At 48.9% G+C, this 24955-nt stretch overlaps 1 protein-coding gene across 1 annotated transcript; it reads left to right on the top strand.

Moving 5' to 3' along the window:
• Window positions 1-3729: 3729 nt before the first annotated feature.
• On the top strand, window positions 3730-24607 carry ZP1 (zona pellucida glycoprotein 1). The gene is made up of 13 exons (XM_080998007.1): window positions 3730-4907; window positions 6843-6958; window positions 8902-9060; window positions 9769-10236; window positions 13902-14028; window positions 20047-20231; window positions 20320-20417; window positions 21049-21176; window positions 21267-21456; window positions 21551-21701; window positions 22329-22413; window positions 23150-23272; window positions 24442-24607. Exons 1-13 carry the CDS (start codon window positions 4721-4723, stop codon window positions 24561-24563), a joined length of 2139 nt encoding a protein of 712 aa, XP_080854133.1. The 5' UTR covers window positions 3730-4720; the 3' UTR covers window positions 24564-24607.
• Window positions 24608-24955: the final 348 nt, after the last annotated feature.

The following is a 24955-nucleotide window of genomic DNA, read 5'->3' as shown; positions in this document are numbered from 1 at the left end:
ACTGACTCATCTTCCCCTACCTTAAACACACACCCCCTTAAACGTGCACATTTCATTGGATGCCAGGATGTTCAGAACAGAGGTCAGGTTCAAAGAGCTTCCTTCTCTCTCTCTCTCTCTCTCTCTCTCTCTCTCTCTCTCTCTCTCTCTTTCTCTCTCTCTCTCTCTCTGCAAGCACGGTAGTGGCTGATGTAGGTACCTTTCCACTCTCCTCACCATTGATAGGAAGTGGAGGTTTGCTTGCATTTTTGTAACTGGTGCCCATAGTACTTTCTCTAAATTCCAATTGTGCACACTGGTTCAGAAAGACGGGTCACCTCTGCTGAATAATAAAAGTATCTACCAAGGCTCTGGCAAATTCTCTTCCCAATTAAGCACTACTTGTTTCAGTCAACCCACCCAAAAACAATTTCCAGCTCAGCCTTGCTCAGTAGAACCATTTCTGACCATTTTAGGAGCTTAGCAATACCAGAAAAGCCTGATAATTTTCAGAAGCCAGAACAAATCTGTGGCTACCTGTTGCACGCAAGGAGGAGGGACAAACGGCCAAGGCAGTAGCGAAAATGACTTGGCAAAGAGTAGCTACTGTCCGCATGTGTTGGCACTGTACAATGTACTGCTGCTATCTATGTGCAAATATCTGCTGCAGGCTACCAAGACTAGACTGTTAATTACATGGAGCCTTAAGGTGAACTATAGTAGATAAAGGAAGAACAAGGATAAACAAACCCCATGAAACCCTCCTCCTCTAATGAGTGGCAAAGAGCAACACCCCATTTTTTAACATGCCACCTTTGGTGATCTTATTCATATTCATAACAACATGCAGCCTCTCTAAGTCTGAAGTCACAAGCGTATACATTTTGTGTGCACAGTCAAATGCGTTGACTGTACATGTGCCAATTTTGCCATGTGCAGCTACAAAATATTCCCAGTGTGGGTGATTAGCATGCCAGTGATGAACAAGCTTGCAAGAGAATTTGATTCTGATGGAACAGTGATGAATTATGCTTCAGTCTTAATTAGATGCAGGGTTCCTTCTTTGAAGGCATACCATTTTCAGATTTAATTCAGTTTGCAGAGATTGCACAGTCTTTTCAAAGACGTACAAACAAATGGCTTCCCCCAGGGATGACTTGAATCTTAGGCAAGCATTAGCAACTGGAAAAAGTAAAGATGGAATGCAGAGCAGTGCTGATGAAGAGTGTCAGTGAATTATGGGATATAGGAAAGACGATACTGTATGGTGGATAAAGAGAAAACAAATCAAAGAGTGAGAATATGCAAGATTAAGTCCCACACTAAAAACACCCATAATGATGACATCTTCTGTTTAAAATGCAAGCAAGTCATTGGCAACAGGTTTTCTCCCCAGCCTCCACCTTATCTTTTCTGCAGATTAAATGGGGCAGCAGGGCTGTCATTTTGGTACCATTATATGGATGCTGTTTTGCATTTATACAGTTTTCATTTATTGTTTCAAAGAAAGCTAAGAGCTGTGATTCCTGCATTGCAGGGGGTTGGACTAGATGACCCTCAGAGTCCCTTCCAAATCTTCAGTTCTTTGATTCTGTGACACCCAGGTTGCAGTCCTAATCCTGTTTACCAGAACCTCAGTCCCATTGAATTTAGTGGGACTTGCACCCATAGGATTGTACTATTAATAGTTGTTGCCTAGCAACTACTGCTTTAATTTGTACTTTAAAGAGTTTTCATCCCCAGTCATATCTGAAGTATCAGGCATTTAACTGAGGGTTAGCATTTCCCTTTTTTGTCCACTAGATGCCCCCAGGGAGCTGATTTTTGCAGCAGCAATGCTGTTTGCTAGCTTTTCTTATGATCAAAAGGACAAAAGGACTTGGTGCTGACATATTTGAAACATTTAGCTAAAAGGTTAAAAGGTAAAGGACCCCTGGATGGTTAAGGCCATTAAAAGGTGACTATGGGGTGTGGTGCTCATCTCACTTTCAGGCCAAGGGAGCTGGCATTTACTGCCCGGTCATGTGGCCAGCATGACTAAACCACTTCTGGTGCAACAGAGCGCACGAAAACACCATTTACCTTCCTGCTACAGCAGTATCTATTTATCTACTTGCACTGGTGTGCTTTCAAACTGCTAGGTTGGCAGGAGCTGGGGCAGAGCAACGGGAGCGCACCGCATTGCGGGAATTCGAACCACCGACCTTCCAATCAGCGAACCCAAGAGGCTCATTGGTTTAGAGTACAGCGCCACCTGCTCCCTTCCAAATTTGTTTTTCAAATAAAAGACAATCATTATGACAGTTTTGTTTTGTGGAACTGTGGTCCTTATCAAAGAAATAATCACTAAAATAATGATTGCATCCAGTGCTATCTTTCTAGAAAAAGAGGTGCTGGAACTCACCATGCACACCTCCCTTGTTCTCTTAGAATGGCAATGGGGCATGTCTGAGAGGTGCTGGAACTGAGTTCTGGTGAGTTCCAGCTGAAAAAAAAGCCCTGATTGCATCCTATATCACAGCTAGAGCACAGCCTAATGAAAATGCACACAGAAAGCACTATAATCTCTCCCACAAAGTGTCAATTGTATATTCTCATGTCGCTTACAGAGGAAGAGTAATAATGGGTGAGGGAGCCCTAAAAGCCACAGTTGGGAAGTACCCTTGACTCTGGACAATGCGACCTTCCATAAATGTGCCACCAAACTGCCATGAATTCCCTGTTAAGCACACACTTTCATGTGTTGACCCTTTAATTGACTTTGGGAAGTGTCTTTGTGCAAAACTAGCAAAACCCTGGAGGACCAGAACAGTATATTTCCAACCCAGATCCTTTGATAGCTTTGCAGAAATATGGAGAGGTTGCTCTTTTTAATGTGAAATTGTGTGACGAGCGATTGCATACCATCATAGAATGTCCGCTGCTACTCCTGTTACTGAAATGAAAAGGGAGAAAAAAGATGAACTGAAAATGTGCTCCTAATAAGATGGTACATATTAGAAAGGATTTTATTTCTGCAGCACCTTCTTCCAAAAGAATTTCTAACTACTCACCTCAAAGTCTCACAGCCTGACCCCAGTATGTTTGATCTTGGTGTTGTAAGCAGATATGCAACCTTTTTCCAAGCACAATGTTTTATTTATTGATGATGATGATAAACACAAACACATTTTAATGGTGATCAGTATTCTGCCTCAGTATGCACTGGCATTGCCTTTAAAGGACAAGACTGGTAGGGAGGTTTTAAAGCAGAAGTTGGAGGCCATCTGTCATGGATGCTTTAGCCGAGATTCCTGCACTGCAGGGGGTTGGGCTAGATGACCCTCAGGGTCCCTTCCAACTCTACAATTCTATGAAAATGTGAATAATTAAAAGAGTTTAATTAATGCCAGGGTATTGTTAGGGAGCGGTTCAGGGGGCTTCACATTTCTCACACACCACATTTTTATTAAAACTTTTAAAAATTATGTTGGTTATAGAGAGGCTCTGAAAACCAGTCTAAATCTGCCTCTGTACATATAAATTAGTATATGCAAATATTGTTCAGATTTGTGTTGTGAGACTCTGCCCTAAGTGATTTAAGGACCAGACAACATCCCTGCCTTCTGTCCTGCCACTTCCATAGCAGAGGCACATCACTGGCTCCAGGAATGTCCCCAAAGGCAAAACAAGGACTATCGGTTAATGGAAACTCACACTACAACAGGAATGAATGAGAGGAGGACATCCCAAACAATCAGAAAGCACAGCAGACTCAGCACGCTTGATGACAGTACTTCCTTTTGGATTCAAGCAGTGCGTGTTCAAGGGAAAGAACCAAGCTTCACTCGAAAACCTATTATAAACCACATTCTGTGGAGAAGTGTAAAATGGTGGGGAATCTCAGAATAAAACTGGTTTGGCAAACCTATTTTCCCATCAGGGTTCCATTGTCTTTATCTGCTGTGTAACAGTAAGGGGTGCAACAGAAGAAGCTTTAACCAATGTGTGTGTGGGTTTGGGGGGAGGGGTATAGGTAAAGCTCCTGTTTCCCCATTCCCACATCCCTTAAAGACACAAGAGGGCAAGGATGAAATCTCAAAAAGAAGAGTGAAGCATAAGGAAAGAGGTGAAGGAAGAACAAGGGGCAAAAGATAAAAACAGAAGGGCAATCAGGTGGATGGAAAATTAGGAAAGGGCAGCTATCACCTGGGAACTCTTGATATAGGACCCATTAAATTCAGTGAGATCGATTGAGTCCCAAGTACATAAGTGTTCACAGGACTTGAACCATCCTTGTCTCCTTCTCTTTGCATGTCGTGTTTTCTTTTGGGGAGTTTTTTTGGAGGGGGTGGGGCTTGCAAGCTGGCGTATAGGGACTGTCTTGTTTTGATTGTATGAAGGCTGGTCTGGGAGCTTTTTTGGATGAAGAGGGGGGTACAAATGTGACCAAAAAAAAGGGGAAGAACAAGTCTTTCTCGATTTCTGCTGCCTCGTGTCCATTCATAGCAAGTGGAAGAGAGATTACTATTGGGAGAGCAGAGGCGTTTTCTCTTTTGGCCGGGTTTTGCACTTTTGACCCGGTCCCCTATTAATTCCCTGCGGGTGGCTCCCCAGGTGCAGGCTCTGCTCCCTGATGAGTTCTTGCTTCAGCCAGCCCACCTCCACTGACCCTATATAATGCCAGCGTCCTCACCAGCTTTCCTCCTATGGGGAGGGGCTGCCAAGGCTCTGCTTCTGTTTTTCTTTGGTTGCTGCAGCCATGGACTGGGGCTACAGAGATTTGGGGGGGTTAGCAATCTTGGTGATTCTGGGGCTGTGCCAAGGGCAAGGTGACGTTTGGAGGGTGGGCTCCTTACCCTCCCCATATCATTACAACTGTGGGGAGTACAGCATGCAGCTGCTTGTGTTTCCTAGCCCAGGCCGAGATGTCCGATTTAAAGTTGTGGGTAAGGAAGGCTCTCTTTCCTCTTGAAGAAATAATAAGTCTGGTCTGTTAGAAAGAAGGGGGGTGGGTCAGGTGTGTGTGTTTGTTGGGGCATGAAATATAAGGGAACTCCTTGAAACGTTATCTGGGCTCCTCAGTGGGGTCCCACTGTGCCTCCCTTGGTGTCTGCCAAGTCTCCTGCCCCTCTCAATTTATTTTTGTTATGTTTTAATTGTGAGGGTTTGGAAGGGCTAACTGGTGGAATGGTTGCCTGCCTTTTTGTTTGATTTGTTTTGAGGTGTGTGTAGGTGTCTTCCACTTTGGGGAGAGTTTCTCCAGCGTTGCCAGTCTTTCCTCTGTGAAATGGGCATTTTTTTGTGGCGCCCACAACAGTTCCTTGGCTTCTCAAATGTGTCTCTGGGTCTTAAAAGGTTGGAGTGGTAGGACCCCTGCTTTATGCTTACCTATGGCAGAATGGTTCTTTGGAAGGTGGATGCCAAACAGCAGGTCTGTGTGTTCTTTGTTAGTACTGGCCAGGGAGAGGGGATTCAGTAACCTCTCAAAGGAGAGGACACAGGGAAGCAGAGGTATGTAGTTGCCCTCTTATTCTGGTCGTCTAAAAATGACCAAGAAAAAAGATTTCTGGCAAGCTATAGAAGCTGCAGGCTTTTAGCTCCCATTAAATCCCACAGTACTATTTTCTTTAAATGCTGCAGCAGCTGCCTTTGCTTAGCTGTATTTAAAACTGTGTTGCTTCAGTGGAGCACTTCAGAATACCTCACACTCCTTGTAATGGGAGTGATGCTCCTTGCCAGCCACCTCCTTCGTGGTAGGTTGCAACAGCTTTGTGGCAATGGCAGCTTTTCTCTTCATGGTTTTGGATATCTGTATCTAGAATGAGAAGGTTTAGTTTAGTTGAAGAAAATGCTCAAAGCTGTGAAACTGGGGAGGCCACGGGGAGAGTTGCAGTTCCTGTACATGTGGCTAGAGCCAAGGCTTTGAGGGCGTGGTGGCGAGAATAGAAACTCAAAGAACTGCAAACATTCTCCCCAAACTAGGCTTTATTAAAAAGCTTGTTTTACGACAATTGTGCTGCTTGTTAAAAAAATTAGGAGACTTCACAGTATAATTTAGGCTCTATCTGCACTCCCCATTTAAAGAAGCAGCATGCCACTTTAAACAGCCATGGCTTCTTCCCCCAAAGAATCCTGCGAGCTGTAGTTTAAGGGCATGTACTGTAGAGTTAAGGTACCCCCTAGTCCCCTCAGAGTTAAAATTTCCAGAGTTCTCTGTGAAGAGGGATTGATCAACTACTCTGTGAACTGTAGCTCTGGAAGGGTCTCCAAGCAACTCTCAGCACACTTAATTACAGTTCCTAGTGTTCTTTGGAGGATGGGAAGCAGTATGATTCTGCTTTAAATGTATGGTGTGAATGTGGCCTTAGTCTGGCATATGATTAAGCCTACAATTGTTGGCACATAGGGATTCCAGCAGAGCCCCCTCTCAAGTTAACAGGCATATTAACTGACTATTGCAAAATGTTTTTCCTTGGTCCTATGGGGAATACTCACTGAAATAATTGCAGCAGTAATGAGCATGTTGGTCTAGCACAGGCATCCCCTAACCTGCCATCCAGATGTTTGGGAACTACAGTTCCCATCATCCCTGACCACTGGTTCTGTTAGCTAGGGATGATGGGAGTTGCAGTCCCAAAACAGCTGGAGGGCTGAGTTTGGGGGTGCCTGGTCTAGCACCTGTTGTTGGAGGCATAGCTCTTGAATTGGCCTTATTATTGGATTTCAAAGCAAGTGAAAAGTTCACACTCTATGTGGTTCAGGCACTAACTGATAATAAGGGACACACATCTGAAGAACTTTAGAAGTCTCAACCAATGCAAATAAGTTTTCTTGAGCTGTTGCATCTCTCGGTGGCTAATGCATTAACCTCTCATCAACAGATGAGTTTGGGATAGCCTTTGAAGTTTCAAATTGCTCAATCTGCCGCCACTGGATCACATCTAATGGGGCTATTGCTTTCTCTGCTGGCTACGGTGGCTGTCACGTACTAAATAAGGTGAGGCTCTTCTGGATTTTGTGTTGCAGGCTTCCCTGGAAACCCTATACTGCATGGCCAACATTGTCATTCTGAATAACGCAATATAATTTTATATGGACATCTGGATTGTGCCCTTAAGACCTCAGGGGAATTGTATAAGCAGCCCTTCTGAGAGCATGTTTAGGGTTCTGTTGTTGTTTAGTCATTTAGTCGTGTCCAACTCTTCGTGATCCCATGGACCAGAGCATGCCAGGCACTCCTGTCTTCCACTGCCTCCCGCAGTTTGGTCAGACTCATGTTTGTAGCTTCGAGAACACTGTCCAACCATCTCGTCCTCTGTTGTCCCCTTCTCCTTGTGCCCTCCATCTTTCCCAACATCAGGGTCTTTTCCAGGGAGTCTTCTCCTCTCATGAGGTGGCCAAAGTATTGGAGTCTCAGCTTCACGATCTGTCCTTCCAGTGAGCACTCAGGGCTGATTTCCTTAAGAATGGATAGGTTTGATCTTCTTGCAGTCCATGGGACTCTCAAGAGTCTCCTCCAGCACCATAGTTCAAAAGCATCAATTCCTCGGCGATCAGCTTTCTTGATGGTCCAGCTCTCACTTCCATACATCACTACTGGGAAAACCATGGCTTTAACTATACAGACCTTTGTTGGCAAGGTGATGTCTCTGCTTTTTAAGATGCTGTCTAGGTTTGCCATTGCCTTTCTCCCAAGGAGCAGGCATCTTTTAATTTCGTGACTGCTGTCACCATCTGCCGTGATCATAGAGCCCAGGAAAGTAAAATCTCTCACTGCCTCCATTTCTTCCCCTTCTATTTGCCAGGAGGTGATGGGCCCAGTGGCCATGATTTTCGTTTTTTTGATGTTGAGCTTCAGACCATATTTTGCGCTCTCCTCTTTCACCCTCATTAAAAGGTTCTTTAGGGTTCTAGGACTCGGGAAAAGAGCAATGTAAGCTTTTGCTTGCAGATGTTCGGCTTGGGCAGATGGACTCCAAAGGCAGAGAAGTAGCCCTGTTCTGTATGAGTCCCCTTCACATGTGATGCACATGTGAAAGGGGCTGCTGATCTTCCCAGCTCCTTCTGTTCTTCCAACAGTCCTGTAAGGTACTTTAGGTTGAGAGGGAGTGATTGGCCCAGGGTCAGCCCATGAACTTCTTGACTATGCAAGGATTTGAGTCGCCCACTCTTCTAATTACATAATTTCAGGAAACCTTGCTGTAAGGCAGGTAATAGGCCTAACTTGGGGGTAGGGAGCCTGTTACCCGACTGCCAATTTCCATCAGACATGTTGGCTGGGTTTAGTTTTTACATTTATAGCTACCTCTGGAACCTAGCAACATTTGAGAGGCACAGGTTCACCAGGTTCCCTAGTCACTTCTGATTTTTGCTTTAGTGATTTTGCAAATAGCTGGCTATGCAGAAAGTCCAAGTATAAGAAAGGGTAGAATTGTCTTCCAAAGTATAGCAACATGTGCAGTAGAGAACTGAACAGCCTAAAACCAGGGTGTAGAACTCAGTGAAGCCCAAGGGGAGCAAGGTCCACGAGGGGAAGGAGAGCAGGGAAAGTCCTGTTGAGTAATTGGACCTCATGCCATGCACACCGCTTAGTTGTATCATGCCCATGATCTTGGCCAACTACTGCAGCAGAAATCCTCTGTCAGGAAAATTAGCTCTGTTGTATAGACATTTAAGATGAGCTTTTAGATGTTTTGGGAGGATGCTTCTCACCTGGTACCTAGCAATCCAGTCCACTAGCTTAGTCGGTATTCGGCCAAATAAATTTAAATTTATTATCAAAACAAGATTCATATGTCATAGCAAGACTATGATAATGCCTTGTAACAGGTACACTGGTATTTGACTCTAAAACCTCAGTATTCTATATCTGTCCTGACTCATCAATGTGACAGAAACTTGCAACTACTCTATAACATTCTGGTTCAATGTATCTTGCAGGATAACAGCAATAACTTGAAAGTCCGGATAGAAGAACTAACAAGCAACAGAAGAGTTGTTGTCTCCCATGATGTCAACATAATATGCCCCAAGCCACAAGAATATGTCCCAGCACCAGAGGACAACATGCGTCATGTGCCTCAGCCCCAGCCTGGTGTGGTGCGCCCTCTGCCTCATTCCCAGCCTGGCCTAGAGTTCCCGCTACCTCAGCCTTGGCCCAGCCACGTGCACCCACAACCTCAGCCCCAGCCTGACCGAGAGCGTCCAGTGCCTGGCCTAATACGCCCAGAAACCCAACCTGGCATAGTGCGCCCACAGCCTCAACCTCAGCCTGGCCAGTTGCGCCCGCAGCCCCAGCCTAAGCCCCAGCCTGGTTTAGAGCATCCAGTGCCTGGCCTGATACGCCCAGAGCCCCAGCCTGGCATAGTGCACCCGTGGCCTCATCCCCAGCCTCAGCCTGGCCAAGAGCATCCAGTGCCTGGCGTAATAGGCCCAGAGCCCCAGCCTGGCATAGTAAGACCACAGCCCCAGCCTGGCGTAGTGCACCCGTGGCCTCAGCCCGGCCAAGTGCGCCCACTGCCTCAGCCTCAGCCCGGCAAAGTACAGCCTCAGCCTGGTCTAGTGCACCCACGTCCTCAGCCGCAGCCCGGCCAAGCGCACCCGCTGCCTCAGCCGCAGCCCGGCCTAGTGCGCCCGCTGCCTCAGCCTCAGCCCGGCCAAGTGCACCCACTTCCTCAGCCGCATCCTGGCCAAGTGCACCCATGGCCTCAGCCTCAACCCAGCGAAGTACAGCCGCAGCCTGGTCAAGTGCGCCCACTGCCTCAGCCCGGCCAAGTGCACCCGCTGCCTCAGCCTCAGCCCGGCCAAGTGCGCCCATTGCCTCAGCCTCAGCCTGGCCTAGTGCGCCCGCTGCCTCAGCCTCAGCCTGGCCAAGTGCGCCCGCTGCCTCAACCTCAGCCTCAGCCCAGCCAAGTGCGCCCGCTGCCTCAGCCTCAGCCCGGCCTAGTGCGCCCGCTGCCTCAGCCTCAGCCCGGCCAAGTGCGCCCGCTGCCTCAACCTCAGCCTCAGCCCGGCCTAGTGCGCCCGCTGCCTCAGCCTCAGCCCGGCCTAGTACACCCGCTGCCTCAGCCTCAGCCCGGCCAAGTGCACCCACTGCCCCAGCCTCAGCCTGGCCAAGTGCGCCCACTGCCTCAGCCGCAGCCCGGCCAAGTGCGCCCACTGCCTCAGCCGCAGCCCGGCCAAGTGCGCCCACTGCCTCAGCCTCAACCCGGCCAAGTGCGCCCGCTGCCTCAGCCTGACCAAGTGCACCCACTACCTCAGCCTCAGCCCGGCCAAGTGCGCCCACTGCCTCAACCTCAGCCTCAGCCTCAGCCCGGCCTAGTGCGCCCACTGCCTCAGCCTCAGCCTGGCCAAGTGCGCCCGCTGCCTCAGCCTCAGCCAGGCCAAGTGCACCCGCTGCCTCAGCCTCCGCCTGGCCAAGTGCACCCACTGCCTCAACCTCAGCCTCAGCCCGGCCTAGTGCTCCCGCTGCCTCAGCCTCAGCCCGGCCAAGTGCACCCACTGCCTCAGCCTCCGCCTGGCCAAGTGCACCCACTGCCTCAACCTCAGCCTCAGCCCGGCCTAGTGCTCCCGCTGCCTCAGCCTCAGCCCGGCCAAGTGCACCCACTGCCTCAGCCTCAGCCCGGCCAAGTGCACCCACTGCCTCAACCTCAGCCTCCGCCTGGCCAAGTGCGCCCCCTGCCTCAACCTCAGCCTCAGCCCGACCAAGTGCACCCTCAGCCTCAGCTCGGCCAAGTGCGCCCGCTGCCTCAGCCTCAGCCTGGCCTAGTGCGCCCGCTGCCTCAACCTCAGCCTGGCCAAGTGCGCCCGCTGCCTCAGCCTCAGCCTGGTCAAGTGCGCCCACTGCCTCAGCCTGGCCAAGTGCGCCCCCTGCCTCAACCTCAGCCTGGCCTAGTGCGCCCGCTGCCTCAGCCTCCGCCTGCCCAAGTGCGCCCACTGCCTCAACCTCAGCCTCAGCCCGGCCAAGTGCACCCGCTGCCTCAGCCACAGCCTGGCCATGTGCACCCATGGCCTCAGCCTCAACCTGGTGAAGTACAGCCTCAGCCTCAGCCTGGTCAAGTGCGCCCATGGCCTCAGCCTCAGCCCGGCCAAGTGCACCCCCTGCCTCAACCCGGCCAAGTGCGCCCGCTGCCTCAACCTCAACCTCAGCCTCAGCCCGGCCTAGTGCGCCCGCTGCCTCAGCCTCAGCCTCAGCCTGGCCAAGTGCGCCCCCTGCCTCAGCCTCAGCCTGGCCAAGTGCGCCCCCTGCCTCAACCTCAGCCGCAGCCCGGCCAAGTGCACCCATGGCCCCAGCCTCAACCTGGCAAAGTACAGCCGCAGCCTCCGCCTGGCCAAGTGCACCCCCTGCCTCCGCCTGGCCAAGTGCGCCCACTGCCTCAACCTCAGCCCGGCCTAGTGCGCCCACTGCCTCAGCCTCAGCCTCAGCCCGGCCTAGTGCGCCCACTGCCTCAGCCTCAGCCTCAGCCCGGCCTAGTGCGCCCACTGCCTCAGCCTCAGCCCGGCCTAGTGCACCCACAGCCTCAGCCTGGCCAAGTGCACCCGCTGCCTCAACCTCATCCTCAGCCTGGCCAAGTGCACCCGCTGCCTCAGCCTCAGCCTCAGCCCGGCCTAGTGCGCCCGCTGCCTCAGCCTCAGCCTCAGCCCGGCCAAGTGCACCCGCTGCCTCAGCCTCAGCCTCAGCCCGGCCTAGTGCACCCACTGCCTCAGCCTCAGCCTGGCCTAGTGCACCCGCTGCCTCAGCCTCAGCCTCAGCCCGGCCTAGTGCGCCCACTGCCTCAGCCTCAGCCCGGCCTAGTGCACCCACTGCCTCCGCCTGGCCAAGTGCACCCACAGCCTCAGCCTGGCCAAGTGCGCCCGCTGCCTCAACCTCATCCTCAGCCCGGCCAAGTGCACCCGCTGCCTCAACCTCAGCCTCAGCCCAGCCAAGTGCGCCCGCTGCCTCAGCCTCAGCCTGGCCAAGTGCGCCCGCTGCCTCAACCTCATCCTCAGCCCGGCCAAGTGCGCCCGCTGCCTCAGCCTCAGCCTGGCCAAGTGCGCCCGCTGCCTCAACCTCATCCTCAGCCCGGCCAAGTGCACCCGCTGCCTCAGCCTCAGCCTCAGCCCGGCCTAGTGCGCCCGCTGCCTCAACCTCAGCCTCAGCCCGGCCAAGTGCACCCGCTGCCTCAGCCTCAGCCTCAGCCCGGCCAAGTGCGCCCGCTGCCTCAGCCTCAGCCCGGCCTAGTGCGCCCGCTGCCTCAGCCTCAGCCTCAGCCCGGCCTAGTGCGCCCACTGCCTCAGCCTCAGCCCGGCCTAGTGCACCCACTGCCTCCGCCTGGCCAAGTGCACCCACAGCCTCAGCCTGGCCAAGTGCGCCCGCTGCCTCAACCTCATCCTCAGCCCGGCCAAGTGCACCCGCTGCCTCAGCCTCAGCCTCAGCCCAGCCAAGTGCGCCCGCTGCCTCAGCCTCAGCCTGGCCAAGTGCGCCCGCTGCCTCAACCTCATCCTCAGCCCGGCCAAGTGCACCCGCTGCCTCAGCCTCAGCCTCAGCCCGGCCTAGTGCGCCCGCTGCCTCAACCTCAGCCTCAGCCCGGCCAAGTGCACCCGCTGCCTCAGCCTCAGCCTCAGCCCGGCCTAGTGCGCCCGCTGCCTCAACCTCAGCCTCAGCCCGGCCAAGTGCACCCGCTGCCTCAGCCTCAGCCTCAGCCCGGCCAAGTGCGCCCGCTGCCTCAGCCTCAGCCCGGCCTAGTGCGCCCGCTGCCTCAGCCTCAGCCTCAGCCCGGCCTAGTGCGCCCACTGCCTCAGCCTCAGCCCGGCCAAGTGCACCCACTGCCTCCGCCTGGCCAAGTGCACCCACAGCCTCAGCCTGGCCAAGTGCGCCCGCTGCCTCAACCTCATCCTCAGCCCGGCCAAGTGCACCCGCTGCCTCAGCCTCAGCCTCAGCCCGGCCAAGTGCACCCGCTGCCTCAGCCTCAGCCCGGCCTAGTGCGCCCGCTGCCTCAGCCTCAGCCTCAGCCCGGCCTAGTGCACCCGCTGCCTCAACCTCAGCCTCAGCCCGGCCAAGTGCACCCGCTGCCTCAGCCCGGCCTAGTGCGCCCGCTGCCTCAGCCTCAGCCCGGCCTAGTGCGCCCGCTGCCTCAGCCTCAGCCTCAGCCCGGCCTAGTGCGCCCGCTGCCTCAGCCTCAGCCTCAGCCCGGCCTAGTGCACCCACTGCCTCAGCCTCAGCCCGGCCAAGTGCGCCCGCTGCCTCAGCCTCAGCCTCAGCCTGGCCTAGTGCACCCGCTGCCTCAGCCTCAGCCTCAGCCCGGCCAAGTGCGCCCGCTGCCTCAGCCACAGCCTGGCCTTGTGCAACCAGTGCCTCCTCTCTATCCTGGCCTAATGCACCCTTCTGGCCTCTACAGTATAGGTATGTGATCATTTTTCGATGTTATAATTAAGTACAACTCTGTGATCTGTGCTGTTAAGTAAAACAGAAGCATTCTGAACTAAGTAAATAATACTGATGGGTATTGTGTGAATACAGTAATAGTTGTTCTGCATAAAGTTCAGACTATTGATTGATCATCAACTTTCTTGATTTAGTGTTGCATACTAATTCCGCATATGGAGTATCAGGGAAACTGTATTATATTTATACCACATGGCACGGATGAAGCATGGATTCAAGTATATGAAGAATGTGATCTATTTCTGCCTCTGAATATCTTATAAGATTCTAGGAGAGACCTTTAGTTCCTTTAAAAAGAGCATTCTACTTCCTTTAATGATTCATTGGACACAAAAAAAAATGTTCTTGGCTTCCCACTTGTTCATTGCGGGGACTGACCCACTACTCATTCACATCAAGCTATTGCTTATTTTAAAATCTGGCTTAACATGGCATGCAAGCCAGTCCTAATACTTTATCATGCTCCAGATAACGCTGTAGCTCTTTTCTTGCCCTCCCAGGTTCTCCTCTAACCCAGGAGCAGTGCCAGGTTTCATCTGGAAAGATTCCCTGTGTGGGTTCACTAGGACAAGCTGAATGTTACCAGACTGGATGCTGTTATGATGAGAGGGATCAAACTACTCCATGTTACTATGGCAACACAGGTAAAGGGGAAAATACTTTGTTTCTTTTAGTTGCCTGCTAATTATCTGGCATGCTGGTGGTAAATTAGGCTGGCAACCATGGTAATGATTCATTTACCAAGGGGACTTAATGCTTGTATGTCGGAGCCAGCCGTTACAAATGGCGAAGTTTAGCATAAAATAAAGACACAGAGAGCCAGCAATATTTTCATGATGGTAGGAGCAGCTCCTTTCGAACTTCCCTCTCCTCCTCCTGCTTCTTTTATTCTCCTTTGTCTCTCTCTCCAGCCGCATGGCTGTTTGCCAATGTCTCACGTTACCTCATCCGGTCAAGGCTTTTATTGCCCCCTTCACCATATAGGGTCAATCACTGCCCAGAGGAAACACAACTGCATTTAAGTCAATACATTCCAATACATTGTAAAGCTCAGAGTGCTGGTTAGCCGAGGTCAGGGGGCACCCTGCAATATTACAAGCCTTTACCGTGGCTTTATGACTCCCACATGCCCTCTTTCTTTATTTTATATCAGAGTCAATACGCGATAAGCGACTCTTTGACACCGGAAGCGGGCCGCGGACTGGAGAACCATGCAGTACATATAGAAATTAAAGAAGGAATACATTGGATACAGCAACACAAAATAATGCAAATAACTACTATAATGATCACTAAAATCAATAAATGTCGAAGCCAACTTCCATCCGGAAGCCAAGAATATAAGAATTCTGATTCCAAGCTGCATGGTAGGCTTCCTGTAAGAGAACAAGAGCTATTAAAAGTGAAATTCAATGTATATTGACAGTTTGGATATATGCCCCATGATTCTTTCCCCTCCTTAATTTGAAAATAAATGGGGGGAGGCTCATGGAGGGTCAATTGTACTGGAGGCCAAAAAGTTTGCTTAGGGGATATAATATTAGTAAATTGAAAAGATCCATTGACAGGCACACCATGAAGCATTTTGCCTGAATGACTGGCATACACACCCAACATTTAGAAGCATGCAATAAACTGGCAAACATAATCATATCTTGTACAAAAATATTATCCCTTCATATCTTATGATAATTTTCTCCCCTAAAAGTCTTATTCAACAATGCTGTTCTTCTAGTTCGAGAGTGGCTGAGCCGTGGATACTGCCAGCCAGAGTAGGATTCTGGCGACAGCTGCTTGCCAGCCGATGAGGTGAAATATGGTGGTTTCAACTGGACTGGTCGTCTGCTTCTCTTCCTTGTATAACGGTGCAGCAAAGGAAGGCAAGGCAAATGGTTAGGAAGGCAAACACTGCCAGATGCTGCTCGTGTGCAGCACCTCTAGGTGGCGCATGCAGAAAGGTTTCAATGCTTCACCCACAAAATGTTGACAAAGTATAGGGGAGTTCCACATGCCTTGAGGCAGGACAACCCACTGATATCGCTGGGTGGGCTGCGAATTTTGATATACTGGCAATGTAAAAGCAAACCGTTCCCTGTCTGCTGGAGCCAGTGGGATGAAGATGGTTCAATGTGGCTGAAAGTCAATTGTTCAGAAATAAGCTGGTCAGAGATAGCTGGTGCCGCTGCTGCGGATTTTTCTTTTGGTAGAGGCCGCTGTTCTACCCCCACTGGGGTATCGGTGATCCTGGTTTGCCACACTGGAAACAAGTTGTATCGGTGGCTACAGGCTGGTTTTCATTTAGCGCTGCTGCCATCAGATGAGCCTTGTGGGTGGCTGTAACTACAGACTGACAAATGCGAAGCATGGCTGCTGTGTCTATGGCAGGATTGCGTATTATCGGTCGCAATGCAAGTTTACAATCCTCATTGGCATTTTCAAAGGCCAATTGTTTGATAATTATTTGTTTGGTTTCAGGATTTTCAATTTGGCAACTCACTGCTGTAAGCAGCCTGTCCATAAAGGAAGAATATGATTCTCTTGCCTCTTGCCTGATTGAACCCCACCTTGACTGAATACTGGGTTCTGGGATTTTTCTCATTGCTTGTTTAGCAGCAAGAGCAGTGTCCCTCAATAAGATTTGCAGCAGTGTGGCTTGCACTGAAGCTTGAGCGAAGGGACCACGCCCCATCATGGCATCTGTGATGTCTGCGAGGGTAACATTTGGATTATTTCCTCTGACTTGTTGTAACAAGGCTGGAGCATAAGCACGGCAGGCAGTTTCCCATTCGTGGGCAAACAAAACACCAGCTGATGGGGGCAACACAGTATGGGCCAAAAGCTTGATGTCCTCTGGAACCAAGAGCTGGGCTAATGTGGCTTCTAAGAGCGCCTGCGTATATGGGGCTTGGAGTCCATTGGCCTTTACTGACTGTTGCAGCTCTCTCAAGATCTTAAAGTCAAAAGGTTGGTGTTGGGCTTGGGTGCCTGCCGGGGCACCAGCAGGGGGCACAATAACAGGGAATGCCATAGTATCCTGAATTAAGGAACAGCCAAGGACTGCACGTTGAAAAGGTTCTGGTTCTGCCGCTGAAAGAGCAGGATCATTGCCAGCCAGACCACGGTATTTTTGCAGGATTGGGTCCTCTGGTGAGGAACTGTAGTCCGGAGGTTTGGGGTCTGGAGCTGCTGGCAAAGCAAGTATTGGAATAGACTCTAACACAGCAGGCTGAATTAAAGAAGCTGAAGGTTGTGTTGGCAATGCAGCCATGGAGATATTTTTTGGTGATAAAGAGCCCATGGCGTAACGAACCTTGCACCATGCATTTAAAATCCGAACACATATGTTGGGGTGCCCATGAAAATGTTCCCCGATCTTGTCCCAAAGTTTTAATTCCCAAGTCCCATCTGCAGGAAACCAGGGGGAATGCTCTTCGATGGCCAGAATGAGCTGTATTAAATCACCCTCCGGAACTTCCAATTCGTTGGAGGAGAGGAGAAATTTTAAGTCTTTTAAAAATTTCTGTTGGGGAGCAGACAAAGAGCTGCCCATTTTTCTAAAATCAATATAAAAAAAGAGAAGGGATCGAAACTCACCGGGATCTTTTTAAGATGATTAGCGCTTGAAGCCCTTGCCGGGCGTGGTAAGCCGATGATATCCTTTGCTAGGATCGAAAAACCTCACACGGTCTCCTTTTAAAATCCTCTTAGTCTGCCTCAGACTGTTTCCTTTAAGTTGCCTCACACAGTTTCCTTTTAAAAGCCTCAGACGTATTCTTTTATTCAGCCTCACACGGGGCACCACTTGTCGGAGCCAGCCGTTACAAATGGCGAAGTTTAGCATAAAATAAAGACACAGAGAGCCAGCAATATTTTCATGATGGTAGGAGCAGCTCCTTTCGAACTTCCCTCTCCTCCTCCTGCTTCTTTTATTCTCCTTTGTCTCTCTCTCCAGCCGCATGGCTGTTTGCCAATGTCTCACGTTACCTCATCCGGTCAAGGCTTTTATTGCCCCCTTCACCATATAGGGTCAATCACTGCCCAGAGGAAACACAACTGCATTTAAGTCAATACATTCCAATACATTGTAAAGCTCAGAGTGCTGGTCAGCCGAGGTCAGGGGGCACCCTGCAATATTACAAGCCTTTACCGTGGCTTTGACTCCCACATTTGTACTAAGGAAATAATAGCCCGGTTTGCACATAATGCTAAACCAAACAATGGCTAAGCATGGATGTATAAGCGGTTGTTCACAGTAAAAAAAAAAAAAAAAATGCAGCCAATTCACTCCTTCCCCAGTTGTTGTTCTGCTGCTACTAAATCATGGCTTTTGGCTTAGCATTGCATCTGAACCAGAGCTCATGGTTTGCCCCAACCCACAGGCAGCAAGCCAGGAACAAACCTTGGCTACAGCTTGTGTCTTCTCTAGATCAACAGAAACCATGAGCCTGCATTTAGATGTCATGCTAAGCGAAATCATGGCGTAGCTCCAGGTAGCACAGCAGGTTGGCTGGGGGGAGGAGCAAAGCACTCTAACTACTCCCCCCCAGTATCATGGTTTAAAAACTCCTACAGATGAACTCCCAGCCATGCTGAGTTCAATACACCTGACACTAAAAGCCACCCTGGGATTCTGTCCTGTGCTGGCTACTGCTGAGAATCCAGAGGCTAGCAGGATGAATATGTATCCAGCACAGTTCAAAGCAGCACGAACCAGGATACTATACAGTCATACCTCGGGTTGAAGTAGCTTCCAGATAAGTATTTTCGGGCTGTGTGCTGCAGTGACCCGAAAGTAATGGAGTGTGTTACTTCCAGGTTTTGCCGCTTGCGCATGCGGTCAAAATGACGCCACGCACATGCGCGGAAGCAGCGACCCGTGCACCCGCAGACGCGGGTTGCGCTCGCTTCTGGATGCGAATGGGACTCCAGAACGGATCCCATTCGCATCCGGAGGTACCACTGTATAGTACTGCTCAAAGGCTCCTCCAGGCTAGTGTTTTATTACGGGTGTATTTTGTACCATGTTCTTGACACAATAATAGTGCACTAGTGATGGTTTCATGTTGCTTTGTGGTGCTTCCCTGACGCTACCACATTATTGCTGTCTGGAGGGGCCTATGAAGCAACAACAAAACTCATAACGTTTATGGTATGAAGAGAGACCCGGGATTTCAACAGGAATTTACAGGGCATGCAATGATTGCAAATGAAGCAGTATGACCTCCCCCCCCCCCCCCCAATATTTTTGTTTGGCACAAATAGTATTGAAAGCTGGGCTGCATGTGACTGCTCCGGTAGCATCATGAGTGTAAATCATCGTGACTGCACAATAAGAACATCTAAATTGGTCCTTATTAAGTGGGGTAGAAACAGCTTCTATACCATGCTAGCTGGGGTTACTTTGAGTTACCTTCCCGTTCCAGGCTCTTCAGGGTTCTAAACTCTGCTTGAAGGGATTCATTTGTGCTGTGGGGTGGGGTTCCCTCTGTTTCTACTTCCTACTCTCTTTGTATATCATATTGTGTGTTTTATTGCTATGGCTGGTGGCTGATGCAAATAAAGATTCATTCATTCTCTGGAAGCTCTAGAAATCTCAGGTCATTTGGGGCATGCATGCAGATATTTTATAAGGAAATATTTTGTCTGTGAAATTGTGCAACAACAGACCTCTACCAAACAAACATTTAAGCATGTTTCACAGTGGCCAAAATGTGTGGGTTTTTTTGTTTTTTTAATTGAACAGCATGTGGGGTTTTTTACCCATTTTGCCAAAACCACATTTTCAAAAATTGTGTGTGGTTACCCCACCAGAGAACCACCAACCCTCTGAGGAGCATCTCACCAGGGCCAAAAACAGCCACATAGACAGAGGGAGAGTTGCCTCCAAATTCCAGATTCTACCCCTCCTCTTGCCTCCCAAACACAGAAAGCCATCGTCCATCTCAGAAAAACATAAAACAGTACCTTCCACACATAGGCATGGCAGGATGTGGAGACCATATCCTGAGGGAAGGGATTTGAAGAATATTTTTATTGTTCTTTCCCCTTTCTTGTCTCCTGTACCTGCTGGTTTTGTTTTTTTTCTTGAAGGACCAATTTTATTTTTATTTTTCAGTGGGCAATGGTGCAATTGTAACTTCTGTGTGTATAACTTTAACAAGCTGGTGTATAAAGCGATGTCTGAAGGTATAAAATTCTGAAAACAAATTGTGTACCATTGCATGTCCATCGTCTGGAGAAATGTGATGTTGCAATTCAGTGGACAGCTTAATATGGCTATAGTGCAACCTGTGAACTTGGGCTCATGCTGCAGGTTCACAGTATCTAGAGCTGTCACGGTTAGGGCTCTCTCTGTCCCAGGAAACCAATTCTTCGTCTACTGGCAGTGTCAATTGTATATTGATTCATATGGAGAAACCAACACCTGTGAGCATTTCCTAATAGGAATTGTGTGACTTAGCAGCAAATAGAGAACTTGTCTCCTGACATTTTAGGGCAGCTGAAAAATGAAGTCCTCCCCTCAATCCGAATAGAGCCTGCCCCAAATTTGTGCAAGGAGAAGACAGAAAACTCATATTTCTTTTGAAACTTGAGTGTTTCAGGTTCTGCAAAAGATGGCAAATTCCAGCTTGTGACTCTTGTGTTGTGCTTGTGCTTTGCAGTCACTGTTCAATGCCTTCGAGATGGCCACTTCATTCTGGTTGTCTCCAGGGATATGTTGGACTACCCCATCGTCCTTGACAGTGTCAAACTGTCCTATGCCCAAGGAGGATGTGATCCTGTCAGGAAAACGGAGACTTTCTTGGTCTTCCACTTCCCTCTCACACACTGTGGTACGACGATTCAGGTGAGGACACATCTTAGGCAAGTGTCCCTTCATCTGGACCTTGAAGCTTGATAAAAAGAATTATACATGTGCTTCTGTTCCTTCCTAGATGACTGGTGGCAGACTGATATATGAAAACCAGTTGGTTTCAGGCGTTGAAATCTTAAGGGGGCCAGATGGTTTTATTACCCGGGACAGCACCTTCATGTAAGTTGATCTCTCCCACGCATTACTGAGGTGGTGGTTGCTCTCTATACTATGTCTAAGAGGCGTCATACTGGTCCTAATCAGGGCAGGCCTACTGTTCCTAGCACTGCTAAGCTTGAATAGCAGTCTTCTGAAGTACAGTGGTATCTGTTGAAGTCAAACAGAATCTGTTCTTGAAGTCCATTCGACTTCCAAAATGTTCGGAAACCAAGGCGTGGCTTCCAATTGGCTGCAGGGAGCTGCGTCAGACGTTCAGGTTCCAAGGTATGACTGTAATTTGGATTTTCCAGTAGGGTAACAGCTGTTGGTTGCAAACTACTTTTCAGGTGCATAAGCACAATCACTCAGGTGCTCAAGTGGGTAATCTTGCTTCAAAAATGAGACATGTGGAGGAAAATTGTGGTTTTTTAAAAGTGTGGTTTCAACCAACAGTGCTTTTGGAAGACAGTAATTTAAGTCACATCCAGTATTGTTTGAAAGAGGTGTTAACAGGGATATATGCATCAAAAAAGATGTGCTGCCTAAGTGGCCAGGAAAACATAAGAATCTTTTGAGAACTTCAGATATGTGACAAGGCTACTGAACATGGCAAGACTATGCATCATTCCGCTGTCCTGTCTTCCATATGCAGCCTCAATACTCGCTGCATCTACAATGCCACTGACTTCTTGCCAGTTCAGGTTGAAGTCTTCTTTCCTCCCACACCTGCTCCGGTTATCGAGATGGGGCCTCTCCGGTTTGAACTGCGTATTGCTACAGGTAGGTGTGCTTCCAAAGCTTCTGCTTCTAACAGAGCTCACTCTGAAGTCCCGTATAGGTGCTAACTTTCACTTTGCCTCTTGTACCCAGACTACAGTTACAGCTCCTACTACGCGGATGCAGACTATCCTGTGGTGAAGATACTGAGAGACCCTGTGTATGTGGAGGTTCGCGTCCTGCAGAGAATGGACCCGTCCTTGGTTCTGGTTCTTCATGAATGCTGGGCTACTCCGACCCCTAACCCCCTTGAGAAGCTGCAGTGGCCAATTCTGATAGATGGGTGAGTCAAGTAGGAAGGAGGAATTCTGCTGGTTTCTCTCGATGGATTGCCACCTACTGTTCTCTGCTCAAATGGCAATGCCTCTTTTCCCTAGGTGCCCATTTGAAGGCGATAATTACAGAACCCAGATGGTTCCTATGGGGCCTGCCACATCTCAGCTGCAGTTTCCAGACCATTACCAGCGTTTCACCATTGCTACATTTACATTTGTGGATTCTGCCCATTATATGGTGCTGGATGGATTGGTAAGAGACAGAATTCCTACTGCAGCTGAGCTCAAGTAAGGGCTCCGAAATTGTGGTCTGCAGACCTTAAGTGGTCCATGAGCTTCAGTCAGGTGCTCTGTGGCACATGAGCAGAAGTAGGATGAATGCTGAATTCAGCTGTTTAAATTTATCTCAAAATGCAAGCTATCTTGCTCTGGGCAAATATCTGATCCCCCTGTAAGCTGCAGTCAAGATTCCCTGAGTGGATCTGACCCTAGGCGGCATGGCTTGCATTAGGTGCCAAATTGAAATGGTGCTGAATTTAATTCTACTTGAATGCAAGCCATACTGGCAAAGGAACCATCAGGAGAACACTCTTAATGTTCCTTTGCAGCATGTTTTACATGTCCCTCACTTGTCAGGTGAGCAGCAGGTGGGCATGGCAGTGGGGCAAAACTAGGAGGCTTGGCAAGCTTAAAGATTAGGTCCGTGTGCCAGAGGTTCCCCTCCCATTCCCATTAATGCACATTTAGAATTATGCCTTAACTGTAAGGAGATAATGTACTTTGTAAATGTTTACGTCCATGAGGATTTTATTATAATATCTTGGAAGACTTGGGTTGACTCCTCTGCTAGCAAGCTTATCTAATGCAATGTCTTTCCTAGGTGTACCTCTTCTGCAGTCTGTCTGTTTGCCACCCCTCTCACCTGCAGCCCTGCAGGAACACGTGTCAAATGCCAGTGGCTGCAAGTAAGTCCAAATGGCTTTGCTGTCGTACCGTAAAAGGTTTATTTGAATCCAGATAGGCTGCCACCAGTATTTCCAGCATGCACAAATGGCACTTACTGCCCATGACTAATAAACAAAAATAGATCTTGGTACTGTACTTGGAACTGGGGGCATAAATGCAGAGCACTAAGAGCTGATGGGCTGCAACTAGAGACAAAGTATGAATGAATAGGTACCTGGTAAACACACTCCCTGTTCAAGTGGCTCTTATGTGCTATTTTTAACAGCATATTGCCTCTCTTCGCAAACCTTGAAACTAGGCTGCTGGCACATACCACCAATTCTAACAGTCCAAGGACACTCCAACAACCAGGTGCTCTGACTCCTAACCTCAAATGAAGATCCATCTCTGCAGAATCTTCCCACTTAGCAGTGCTGGCCTCCTGATATGTGATGCTGGGGCTCAGCAACACCCCCCCCCCAAATAAAGCTTCAGTCCTGATGTGTAGGGGTCTGGCTATGGTTCTTTACTGGGGTAAAGCATTCAGAATTCAAATACTTGTTTTGTAAAGGGTTGTATCTGTCTCTAGTCATTGGGTGTATAAAAGGGTTTCTAGGGCATAGTCCTCCTGCAGGCTTCCAGCTCTAACAATATGATCCATGCTGTACTCCTTTTCCTTCTTACCTTCAAAATTGTATATGGCATAAGGTGGCCTAGTAGTTTATACCCGCTTTCTTTCTCCAACTCCCTTTTTAGGAAGTCGTCGGTTTTTGAAGACAGGCAATGGGACAGAATCCTTGGACCTAGTAAGCACTTATGGAGGTGTGATCTTTCAAGAAAGCAGCCAGACTCTTGATAAACAAGTCAAATGGAAGAAAGGTAATTGGTGGTTGGAACTGCAATAATTCATGGGACCAGTGAGTGAGTTGAAATGATGAAAATGCTGTATATTTTTGAACAGGTATTAACATAGTTTTGCCATCAACACTAAATTTCAGTCATCTTATATATAGTCCTTTGTAAGATACAAACTCTGTATGGATTTATGCCTGAAGCAACCAACTAAAACTTGGGGGGAGGGGGGTGTCACAAGTCATAAACTTGACTACCAATGTCCTCCTAACAATATCACAACTTTTTAGCTTGTGAGGAGTACTGCTCGGCAGGGCACGTGGCATTTATCTGCCCTCCCATCACTAGTGTCACCATGGCTTATCAGTGGGGCATGGGGCAATAGCAAAGTGCACTCACACCATTTGTTGTCAGCATGGTTTCTCCTGACAAGCTGCAGCAACGGGCTCAGGTGAGCACCCTACCCTGACCACTGCAGCTCTTGAGAACATGCACATAATAAACTGTGTCTCACAGATGCGGTTTTATTCAGAGTATACACTACTAGCTTTGTCCCAATAGAACATACCATGGGTCCTTGGCTTGGGAAGTCATGGATGGCACAAATGTGTTTTCAGGAGGTGCAAAGGACTGCCATACCCCAAATGTGCCAGCTTTGATCTGTAACTATCACCCTTACAAGTGCCACATAGTGTTCATACTGCACTTGGCATGGCATTTTTTCATGTAGCAGTACTTGCTGGGGAAGGACCTAGCTCAGTAGCAGGGCTTGTTTGCATGCAGAAGGTTCTGGGTTCAAACCCTAGCATCTCCAGGTAGGGTTGGGAGAGCATCCCTGCCTGAAACCCTGGAGAGCTGCAGCCAGTCAATGTAGACAATACAGAGTTGGGTGGACCAATGGTCGGTCTTTGTGGATGGCAGCTTTCTATGTTCTGTTCTCTAGTGCTTATTGCCTATTGATATTGGGCAGACCCTTCACTGTACTGCTTATGATGTCTGTTAAAAATGTTTTTGTTTGAGCAAGCCTACACAGAACTTGTAATTTTATCATGTATGTTTTAAAAATCTACTGGTTTTATTTATAGTTTTTAGAGTTTCAATTGCTATTTTAAAATGATCTATACCACTTTATGGAAACCACTTAAGTTGTACATAAATCTTGCAAAATAAGTGCAAGCCTCTCTTCTTTTCCACAGACATGAGCTCCAGTGGAGATCTGGCCCTGATATGCTTGGTGGCACTGCCGTTAGTGGGTGTAATCTTGTTTGTTGTTGTGATCGTACTCTGGAAAAAGAGAAGCAGAGTGACAAAACTCTAGTACTGATGGGAAAATGCATAGAATTAAAGAGTTGTAAACTTTCATTGCTTCCAGTAATTCTTCTGACATACCAGTTGCTTCAATGACCAGGTATGTTGTCTCTTTGCTGACAAGTTAAAGGCATCTCCACTTTCCTCCCCATCACCTACATAATTTTAGTGGAACCATCCCTGGTGACAGTGCTTCATATGACCCCTTCTTGTGCTTGTAAGCCTGGAAATATAATACAGTGGTACCTCAGGTTAAGTACTTAATTCGTTCCGGAGGTCTGTTCTTGACCTGAAACTGTTCTTAACCTGAAGCACCACTTTAGCTAATGGGGCCTCCCGCTGCTGTTGCGCCACCGGAGCATGATTTCTGTTCTCATCCTGAAGCAATGTTCTTAACCCGAG

Source organism: Podarcis pityusensis (genome assembly GCF_964106645.2).
Source record: "Podarcis pityusensis genome assembly, chromosome: 1".
Taxonomy (NCBI): Eukaryota; Metazoa; Chordata; class Lepidosauria; order Squamata; family Lacertidae; genus Podarcis; species Podarcis pityusensis.
The sequence above is the reverse complement of the archived record's forward strand: the minus strand, read 5'-3'. Positions and strand labels throughout refer to the sequence as shown.

Coding starts and splice junctions, on each gene's coding strand:
- ZP1 (XM_080998007.1), top strand. CDS start 4,721: ATGGACTGGGGCTACAGAGATTTGGGGGGGTTAGCAATCTTGGTGATT. Junction 4,908..6,842: donor TGTCCGATTTAAAGTTGTGG/GTAAGGAAGGCT, acceptor TCTCATCAACAG/ATGAGTTTGGGATAGCCTTT. Junction 14,029..20,046: donor ATGTTACTATGGCAACACAG/GTAAAGGGGAAA, acceptor TGTGCTTTGCAG/TCACTGTTCAATGCCTTCGA.